This window comes from Convolutriloba macropyga, chromosome 5 (assembly GCF_964194025.1).
Source record: "Convolutriloba macropyga chromosome 5, txConMacr16.3, whole genome shotgun sequence".
NCBI lineage: Eukaryota > Metazoa > Xenacoelomorpha > Acoela > Convolutidae > Convolutriloba > Convolutriloba macropyga.
Genome location: NC_134472.1, coordinates 71362904 through 71374100, shown reverse-complemented (window position 1 = coordinate 71374100; position 11197 = coordinate 71362904). Strand labels below are relative to the sequence as shown.

The 11197-nt window shown below is 35.5% G+C and overlaps 1 protein-coding gene across 1 annotated transcript; it reads right to left on the bottom strand.

Moving 5' to 3' along the window:
• Window positions 1–1914: 1914 nt before the first annotated feature.
• On the bottom strand, window positions 1915–10858 carry LOC142340224 (alanine--glyoxylate aminotransferase-like). The gene is made up of 3 exons (XM_075390747.1): window positions 10204–10858; window positions 6416–6615; window positions 1915–2447 (listed from the first exon to the last, which is right to left on the bottom strand). Exons 1-3 carry the CDS (start codon window positions 10856–10858, stop codon window positions 2100–2102), a joined length of 1203 nt encoding a protein of 400 aa, XP_075246862.1. The 3' UTR covers window positions 1915–2099.
• Window positions 10859–11197: the final 339 nt, after the last annotated feature.

Sequence of the window (11197 nt, the reverse complement as noted above, 5' to 3'; positions counted from 1 at the left end):
CTTAAAAACTGCCAAAACTGACAAACGGTAAATATGAAAAAAATATCAGAATAAAATTTTTTGTTAAGAATCTTATGAAAAAATCATTTCGAATCAAAACAATTTTTTTTTTCAAAACGTTTTAACAAAGAATTTCTAAAGAAAAAACATTTGCAAAAACACTTTTCAAAGAAAACGCCGTATGGGTCAATTTGATTTTTCTTCTTAGCACATTGACCTTCAAAGAAAGATTACGTTAATTCAAGTGAAATGCTTTTTAGTCAAGCAGTTAAGTGATTTGACAGGACTATTGTCCTCACTCATGTTAAAGTGACAGGTGCTTTAGCTATACCTAATCTCAATAATACATTAGCTTTACCCCCTCTATTGCTTATAGTATACTACTTGGGTATTTAACTTTTACAACCCCCCCCCCACGCACACACACACGTGCTACTTTTTGCCTAGCAACCTGCTATAAAACTACAAGGTTTGTGCGCGGGGGTCGTAAAAAACATTGGGAGGGGGACATAATAGATCCTAGCGGAATACTTAATACGTCTCGAATATGCTTCGTCAAAAACTGTATGCATATAAAGCTGAAAATATGAAAGTTATCTTCAGTTTCAAGATCACAGTCAAAGATGAGGCGTTTTCAAATCCGCAAATTAAAAGGTGTAAAACTCAAAATTACATTTATATAAAATCAAAAACTCAAATTGAAAAATTGAGAAATCTGCATTTTTTCAAGAGGCTCAAAAAGACATTTTTAAATCAAAATCATCCAGGTAAGAACAATTTTTTTTTCAAAAATGTTATTATTAGAACTGATAAATAGAACATTCGAAAATAAAAACTTACCCGGCAGATTGCCGGAAAATAGCCGCCGTTGATTCCAATAAGCATGATTGGGATTGAACGAATAGAATATATTGAAAAAAAAAAGATTTTTGTACAAAAATATTTTTGAAGTCCGATTTATTATGATGGCATTTCGTAGTTGAACATACTTCTGTTTCTTAGAGAGAGGCTACAGGGGCTACTATCAACACCAATAAGCATTAGAGGTGGTAACTAAGACTTATAGGAACGACGTTCAAATAGCGGGCATCTAAAATCGGGCTTTATGGGGTTTATCCCGTTTCTATTTCTGACTTCAATTTTTTATACCGACTCTGTTCATTTTGAATTGCTTTGCTTAGCAATTGATGTTCAAATTCACTTTTAGCAGAATGAGAGAAGAGAGAAACTAGCCTAGAGAAGTCAAAAAGATTTCACGCAAAATGTCGAAAAAGCGGCAAAATGGTAAAGCGAAAAAAAGTTTGACGAAGTAAAAAAAATACGAGCGCAATAATAGCCGGCTGAGAAGATGAGGGCGGCTATTAAAAAATCAAAACAATCTTTTTTGTTAACAACCTTTAGAAAAAATCATTTTTGGATCCAAACTTTCAGTAAAACGACTTTTTCAAAAAAAAATTCACAAAGGATTCCTAAAAGAAACATAGCTGGCAGATTGCCAGAAAATAGCCGCAATAGATTCTTAGATCGGCAGTCTAAAAAAAACAGTAAAAAAGACAGACCAAAAAATTCGTCTTTTCATTGAAGGCTGATCTGTTATATTTTGATTAAAAATCTGTATAAGTTATTGCTGCCTCTATTAGCTGATCTCAAATAACCTTCATTTAGAGTGACACACACCCATTTGACCTTATCTCTTTGAACCGATTCCATTAATTAAGTCAAGCAGTTAAGTAATTTGACAGGACTATTGTCATCACTCATGATAATGTGACAGGTCTATTTTCACACTTAATTTCAGGCGCTTTATCTATGTCCAATCTTAATATCTAGATACACAATTTTACCTTTTACCCCCCCCCCACTATTGCTATACTATTTGGGCATATAACTTCTACACCCACACACACGTGCTACTTTTTGCCTAGCAACGTGCTATAAAACTACAAAGTTTGTGCGCGGGGGTCGTAAAAAACATTGGGAGGGGGGACATAATAGATCCCAGCGGGATACTTAATACGTCTCGAAAGTGCTTCGTCAGTTACTGAATGCACATAAAGCTTAAAATACGAACAAAGTTATCTTCAGTTTCAAGTTCACAGTCAAAGATGCGACGTTTTCAAGGCTTTTAAAGCCTCGCTCAAACAGCCAACAATAAAATCGACTTTGTCTCTGGTCGCGTTCGGGCCCATTAGCCCAATTCGCCAAACCAAGCCTTTAGTGGGCCCCAGGCCTCCGGATATTTCCAGTTTGAAATTGTCCATGAGATAATTGGTAACTGCTACAGGGTTGACTGCACTTGGGCACCTGATTGTAGTAACTGTAGGCAGGCGAAACGACTTCTCACAGACAAATAATTCCAAGTTCAGCTCGCGTAGCTTTTCATGGAGGTACAAGGCAGCGTCTTGATGACGTTTCTGGGTTTCAAGCAAACCCTCCTCGCAAATTACCTAAAATTAACAGTTTCAGGAAAAGCCCAGTTTTCTCTTAACTTACAAAATAAACATAGCCGGAAAATTGCCGGAAACTAGCCGCCGTTGACGCGCTTGATGCACATCGCGATTGGAACAGAAAACAAAAAAAGAAGAGATAAAAATTGACGGACTTTTTTCCTTAAGTATCAAAAAGTGTTCTAATTCAGTGTGCAGTTTCATTTAGATTCTAAAACTATAGTTAATTCAGATTCTAAACTGAAAGCTAGTAAGCTTAATACTATATTCAGCAAGCAATCGCTCTAAAAAACCTTGATAACGTAATGCATCAAGACTTAATGACCGGGATTTATCGTTTTATCCCGTTTCATTTGATTTTGCTCTTCTGACTTTTGCCGTATTCATTACATTACGTAATTCAATAAGAAAAAGAATTTTAAATCTATTCAGTTGAAACAGAGTGAAGTACGTCAGAGGTCAGGAGAGAAAATCGTGACTTATGTATAACGAAAAACGTGATCAAAAGGTAAAGCGAAATTAAAAACGTAGCAGGACAATTCCTGAAATACATTCCAAAGAATTGAAAGAAAAACAGACCTATTGTACCTGACCAGCATATCAATTAAACAATCCTAGCCAAAAAGACAAAATCTCAAAAGTTGAGAAACTAAAATAATCAAACAAACTAAACAAAAGTATGATCACTTCTAAAATTCTTCAAACTTTTACACTGAAGGCCAAATATGATACAATTCATTATACTCTTTAAGTTACACACAAGCCTTGACAGAGATTAGCTTGCCACTAAATGTAGATAAACTTGAGAAATATGAAAAAAGCCTCAAAAACTGAAAAAAGCAGTTTAATGGTTTCTAAATTTCGCATGACAAATTCTTTCAAGCCATTAATTGTCTCTGGAGTTCTGTCAGAAAACCCATCTGAAAGACTTTAAAAAGTTTTGTTGGCCAGTAAAGATCGTTAAACTCGGTAAATGACAAAAAAAATTCTAAATTGAAATCAATTGCTAATTTTAAAACAATCTAGCAAAAATTCGTAATATTTCTATCATCAAAAACATTTCATTGTAGACAGCGACTACCCAGATTCTCTACTTCACTCCTTTAATAATATTACTGGCCCATAAACATCCATTAACTTGGAACATGGAAACAATTTCAGAAAATTTGAATAAAATTTTTATAAAAATTGCAAAAACTAGAGTTATTTAAATACTGATAACCTTTCCATTACCTCTAGCAACTTTGCAGTAATTTAATATCAAACCATTGAGGAGGCTCCTGAGCCCCTGGAGCAGAAAAACTTACAAACATTTTCAAAAACACTTGAAAAAATTGCAAGTTGTATTAAAACAATTGCTAAAATTCGTGATACTAAGAAGTTGCAAACTATTGCCACAAGAAACTATGCAATAGCGTTCTAACCAACGCTAAAGGAGTTTCCTTGGCCACTGGGGAGCAATACTAAATTTCAGAATATTTAAAATTGCAATTTTTTAATTCGTAATATTAAAATCTTGAAAAAAAAATTCCATTGCCACTTGACACATGCAGTAACATATTATCAAACACTAGAAGAAGTTCCTTGGCTCTTGAGGCTGAGAAACCTGAAAATGACAAAAATTTTAAACAACTGGCCCGGGGGTCTGGAAAAACTTTATTGACAATAAATGTCAGAAAATTTGAAGTTACAAGTTTTATCAAAACTGATCAAAATCGAATTATGTTAAGAACCATTCCATTACCACTAGCAAGCATTAACCTATTAGTAACCTATTTACCTATAATCAAAACCTGAAGGAGGTTCCTTGACAGGTAGGGCTGAAAAATGACCAAAATTTTCAAAAAAACTTGAAATTGTAATAAATTTGCGTTTATGTTGAGAGTACAAGAATGTCAAAAGAATGTTGCGAGTAAAATGGTCAAAAAGTTCGCTCAAGCAAAAGACCTTTGTCAACTTTACAAGCCTCAATTTCAAACTGCTCCCACAAAAATTTGAAAAATGACAAACGCAAAAAATTATTGGGCTCAAAAAATCCTAAAGATAACCTTTTAACCTTAAATTACGGCTTTCCCGGTGGCTTCGCGACTCTAAATACTCTAAGAACTACTAAATTCGGCTAAGAGACTATTGAAACTTGATTGCCGCTGAGCTTTACCTGTTTATATTGTTTCGAAAGCTCAAAGTCATGAAAAAATGTGTATAAACATCTTACAAAAGAAAAATAGCAGGACGAGTCCTGACGCATAAATCAAAGAATTCTTAGACTAAACAAAAATCTAGACCTACAACGGTCAATGAATGAATAGAGAAAACCGTTTCCAAGATAATCAGATCAGAAAATAAAAAAAATAAGTCAAAATGCCCCATATGGACAAATAAACACTAGCGAGAAAAGATAAATCGGTTCCAACAAAAAGACCCAGAATGGACTGAGAATGGAATGGCAAACCATTTAGAAAAAATCTGATCAAAAAATGAAAAAAAACGTTAAAAATCAAAGTGAAATTGCCGCATGTGAGCGAGAAACCACTAGCGAGAAAGCGAAATTTTGTACAAACACCGATTTCTGACTCTTTTTTTGATCCACTTGATATTTCGGCGTGACCAAAAAAACAACTCAAATTAAAATCAAGAAAAGGTGTAAACAAATCTTTAAAAAAAGACAGCGCCTCAATACAATTCAAATTTTTTTGAATTATAAAAAAGACAGCACCAAAACAATTCAAATTCTTTGAATTGTAAAAAGACAGAGCACCACAATCCAATTCTTGGATTGTAAAAGGCAAGCGCCTAATAAGAGACGCTGAGAGGCTGACGGAGGCAATTAATAATGGATAAAACCACACGTCAAAATGTTGCAAACTCGTGCACTAATTCTGAATCAGTATTAATTGTGCTTCAAGTATATATTAGGTGAATCTAAGTCAATGAGAACTTCTGGCGCTTATAGAGAACCAGGTAGCGATTCAATATTTAAAGTCAGAAGTATGAAGTTATTTCTGTAGAGTCATGTAACCTTGCTTAAAAGGATCAATTTGCAAATTGAATATGTCGAGAGCTCATTGAAAAATACTTCTAGTATGATATTCTAGCACTGCAGACTTTTAATATTGGCACGTCGGTATTTAAGTTATACATCTTTTAGATATTTTCTATTGCCGAGCGAAGCTTGATACAGTTTGGGAGGTAAAACTGTCTGTTTTGGATTGATGAGCGTGCGTTGCTTGGTGACAAGATTATATTTGCAGTTTCACCGCATTCACACATCGGTCATTCACAAAAAAGGCTGAGCTTCCGAACTTCGTCGTAAGCTTAAAGTATTAAACCTAATCTGTCCCCACAATACGGTGGGATCATTTTGACAATGTAATGTGATATATAACACCATAACGGATGGTCATAAAAAACTGGGTTGCGGCTGTTGGAAGCAGAAAAAATGGTTAAGTGACTCTGCTTCACTGAGAACTTCTGGCGTCTATCGAGAAGCGCGAAGCGGTTCGAGATATTAAGTCAGAGTTTCGAAGCGACTTCTGCAGAGTGACTTAGCCATGCTTAAAACACTCACGTGCACATTTTAAAATGCCAAAGTCTGCAGTGCCAGAAGTCGCTACTTAGCCAGAAGTTGAATTTCGTTGACTTTCGTCATTTTAAAACGTGCGCGTTTCGTGTTTTAAGCATGTTTAAGTGACTCTGCAGAAGTCACTTCAAAATTCTGACTTAATATCTCGAACCGCTTCGCGGTTCTCGATAAACGCCAGAAGTTCTCAGTGACTTCAAGCAGAGTCATTTAACCATTACTTAAAACACGAAACGCGCACGATTTAAAATGACGAAAGTCAACTTCTGGCTAAGTAGCAATTTCTGGCATTTTAACTTCCGGCACTGCGACTTTCGGCATGTTAAATTGTGCACGTGACTGTTTTAATAGAACAACATAGAATAGTAAAGTAATTAAAGTATCTTACCCCGATGGCCTCTCGTAAAGCGTAAAAAGACGAGATTGCACCAGTGTAGTGGTAGCCACGTGGTCTATAGCCCTCGATATTCCAGTACTTGGCGTTATTTGCTATGTCGAACAAGTATGACGTCACGGGGGTTGTCCTGTGTTTGTACTTCGCAACAGCTTTATCAGAGAATGAGACAAGAGAAGTACCGGGAGGAGAACCTAAGCGCATCATCACAAATTGAGTCAAATTCAGCTAATGACCATAAACCGACTAACCGCGGACGTATTGCTCTCGAACGACTACGAGGCAAACAATTTAGGAGAGGCATAGATAGGCTAGAGAAATTTTTATGGCGCAAAAAGTTCTGACTGTGGAGGGGTTCGTACCCGCGACCTCTCGGATAAGAGTCGGCGACATTTACCTATACGCTACACGGGCCTTGTACGGAGTATTCTAAAAAGCGTTCAAGCAAAAAATTTGCAACATAGCGGGCAGATTGCCAGAAAATAGCCGCGATAGCTTTGTAGATCTGCAGTCTCAAAAAACAGTAAAAAAGACAGACCAAAAAAATTCGTTTTTTTTTTCATTGAAGGCTGATATGTTATAATTTGATTTAAAAATCTTTATAAGTTTTTGCTGCCTCTATTAGCTGCTCTCAAATAACATTCATTTAGAGTGACAAACACCCATTTGACCTTATCTCTTTGAATTAAAATAAATAAAAGTATTTCAAAGTGAGAAGATCATTTTGTGAGTGAGGTAAGTCAAGTGTGCCCAAAAATTTAGTCACGCAAATGAACAAAAAACTCGCTCCACTAAGAGCGATAAATTCTGACACGCACGCACTTCAGTTGAAATTGCATCAACGAATGAACAAAAAGCAGATTTGAAGTGGTTGTGACGTCATATGGTTGTAACAAAAATCGCGACGACGAAATAAAAAAAAACATAGCAGGACAAGTCCTGACGTACAATTCAAAGAATTTTCATTGACTAAACAAAAACTAGACCTAGAACAAACTATGAGTGAATTGGGAAAACCATTTCAAAAAACATCAAAAAAGTAGAAAAAAAACAGAAAATCAATGTCGAGATGCCGCATGTGCGCAAAAAACCACTAGCCAGAAATGAAAATTTGGTTCAAACAAAAAACTAGACGTAGAGTGAACTGTGAATAGATTGGGGAAACCATTTAGAAAAAGAGCCGATCAAAAAAATTGAAAAAAAAACCCAGTAAAAATCAAGTGAAATTGCCGCATGTGAACAAAAAAAACCACCAGCGAGAAAGCGAATTTTTGTTCAAACACCGTTTTCTCACTCTTTTATAAATTTAGAGCAAAAAACTTCAAGCGCAAAAACACTCGCTTTTTCATTCCACTTCCTGTTTCGTTGTGACCAAAATCACTACTCTAATTTGACTTCAAAAATCATGAAAGTGTGTGAACAGATCTTAAAAAAAAGACAAGGCCCCAATACAATTCAAATTCTTTGAATTGTAAAAAACCAAGAGAAGGCAAATAATAGCCCCAGCTATCGCTGTGCGGCTGTTAATAAAAACACACACGTTTAAAATAATTTCTTTAAACTTCAATAGAGAGCAATTAAAAATAGCAACCCAAGAAAATGCTGTGATTTTATGCACATGAAATTTTAATTCAAAAACCCATCAAACCTGATAATCCAGACTCAGGTTTGACGGAAATATAAATAGAACAATGGTCCCCACTTTCAAATGAGGCTGAAAATTACTTCACGTACGTTCAACATCACTGTAATTTTGCTGTATATAAACTAATATCTGAAGCTTGTAGTTTTTCAAACTGGATCCCACATTGCAGAGTTATGTGCGAAGATAATGCTTCGCTTTTAGGAACTCCTGGTCATTTTGTTTTATCGCATTCATTGGTAATTGAAACGCCTATTGCTCAGAGTGTTTTCAGTTATCAAAGGATTACAATTTTTGTGGTTTAAAGCAGTGTTTTTGTCGAGAAAAATGGCGGAAAGTATACAAATTTTCTAACTATTTTTTGGCAATTTCCTTTAGTTTTACTATTTTTGTTCAGCAATGGAAAAATTTGTGAGACTGACATGGCTTTCGTTTTAATTTATTAGCGTAAAAATTTAGTTTTCATAGCATCAAAAGAACAAACTTTTGCCTATGAGATGAAATGTTTTCCGAAGCTACATGAGACTCCAGGTAAAAGTTGAATTATAAATTTTAACTCAATTTCAGCAAACAAGGATTACGAAAGGCTCCGATTTCCATTTCCACGAAAAACTATTTTTTGGCAGTTACAAAATTGATAACGCAATTCGATATGACCTTGGAAAAGATCATTAAAAACGACAAATGAATTTTACGATTTAAATAGTCAATGAAAAAAAAATTATGCCATTTTTGCAGACAGCAAGATAACCAAACTGTCAGTCAAAACAGCCAATTTGCCAAGGCATCGATTTTCAGTTCACTCAGTTTCCACATCAACAATAATAAACCTACTTTCTTTGAACCAGCTTAGCAAAAAGCTTAAAACAAGGAAAAACGGATTAAAAAATAGCTGAAAACTGAATCTTGAAGTGTAATATTTGCTTCAAATGGTCAAAATGCTTCCAAGACTTGCGATAACTACTTGCGATAATTGGGAGAAACACATTTGACTGAAGAGTTGGAGTTCAAACAAAAAAAAAACCGCTTTCAAAAAGACGCAATTTTGCTCCATTTGCAAAACTTTTTCAACGTACTTTTCTCACTTTCTTTCAAAAAGCGATATGAACAGAAACCACTCTCTCTGAAATTTGCCATAAACACATTGTTTTCACGCATTTCATTTTCTCTTTCAAATAGACATAATCAAATTACCGATCAAAAAGACGCTCCATCAATACTCCTCGTCGAGTCGTAACAGAGTCAGTGCCGCAATCCAATTCAAACTTATGAATTGTAAAAATGGAGAGCACCCAAATAATAGCCGTTGAGAGGCTGACGGCGGCTCTAAAAAAGAGCTTTCTTTTCAAACTGCAGGGTGCCTGAAAGTTGCTATCATGATACTTTTCAGTAACCTCCTTAATTTATACATTTAGGCTACTAAAGCTCAAACAGAACTAACATAATCGGTACAAACTTTTTTAAGAGCAATTAAACATAACCCACTTACACCGGAAGAATTGCTCTCGAACGACTACAAGGGAGCTCGAATCTATTGTTACCTGTTACAGTCGCGGGGAATAAATAAAATTTCTCATCGCGGCTTCAAAAGACATTAGAGCTAATTATATACCGCGATAACCAACAAAAAAATTATACCAATTTTGACGCACTCTGCATTTGACTTCTAGTAGTGAACTGCTGTTACTTGAGTTCAGCTGCTTATATTGTGAATGAGAGAGAAATTTTGATCACACAAAACAAAAAAGTCAAGGGCGCAAAAGTCACTCGAAAATTCAAAATATTCAAGCAGAAATTTTGCATAAAAAAGACCATCAAGTTTCCAATAATTACCTCAAACTTCATTCCAGAGCAATTAAACATTACCAAACGCGCAATTTAAAAAAAGAGATGCTCAAATTCTATCGGTATTTTGAAACGAATTTCATAATGTCTTCAAGCAATATAGCATTACAATTATTTAGTTTGCATAACCTCTGTTGAATTTCAAATTTAATTTTTACTGGCTGTATTTAATGAGCAAATAGGCGGTAGTCATCATTGTCATTCGAAATCAACTTTCCATCAACAAAAAATGTTGACTTTCGCGTTGTTAGAGCAGGGTTACTTAAAAAGTTACAGCATAAATTGATCAACTAACCTAAAACTTTTTGCGATCCAGTAAATACACAGTCAACTTTCCATTCGTCCATGTTTAAGGGAACGGCACCAAGACTAGCAACAGTGTCAACTATGACCAAACAACTATATTTATCTGCAACTGCTGCTATCATTTTGATATCTTCCATTACACCAGTTGAGCTTTCACCCTGTGCTACGTACATAACTTTCGGTGACCACTGAATCAAAGCTTTCTCGACAACATCGCTGCTAACACCCCGCCCCAGTTCTCCACTTGATATAAAATGAGGCACACCTTGAAGACGTTTCACCATATCTGCGCACCTTTCACCCCAGATTCCGGAATTAACAACGCAAACTGAGTCTTGCGGTTCTAAAAGATTTACTAAACAGCATTCCATTCCAGCGTGTCCGGTACCTGAGACGGCAAAGGTCATCTGATTCTGAGTTTGAAATATATATCGAATGCCACTTTGTATTTCATCCATGATCTCAGTAAATTCTTTGTGCATATGGCCCAATAGAGGTAACTTCAAAGCGTCACGCACGCGCGTATGCATATTTGTTGGTCCCGGTCCACAAAGCGTTTTCTGAGGCACTTTAAGGGGAAGCTTGAGCTTGCTGGGTGCCTCAATTAGTAAGCTATCAGCACTATCACCCATTTGATCGGCCATTCTTCTGAAAACGCTGTGAATTTAGAGAAAAATCTAATTTTTCCGTAACAAAACTCATCCCAGTCAAAATTCAGACCAATTTCGATAAATTTGAACAAATTACATCATAATTAGGCATCATACCAAATCACCTAATTAGGCATCATGTAATTTTTTTACGAACCGGTCAATATCAGTTAGAAAAGGTAATTAATTAAATTTATCTCTTACTGGGGGTGTTTTGGTCGGTACGAGAGTTCTTTGAAAAATACTGGTAACTCTTAATTGTCAAAAGTTATAAAAGAGAAGCTGTTGTGAGGTAAAGGTTAGTCTTGCCTAACTGATCATTCTTTTCAATTT

Coding starts and splice junctions, on each gene's coding strand:
- LOC142340224 (XM_075390747.1), bottom strand. CDS start 10,858: ATGGCCGATCAAATGGGTGATAGTGCTGATAGCTTACTAATTGAGGCA. Junction 6,616..10,203: donor TGGATCGCAAAAAGTTTTAG/GTTAGTTGATCA, acceptor TGATGCGCTTAG/GTTCTCCTCCCGGTACTTCT. Junction 2,448..6,415: donor CTTTACGAGAGGCCATCGGG/GTAAGATACTTT, acceptor TGTTAATTTTAG/GTAATTTGCGAGGAGGGTTT.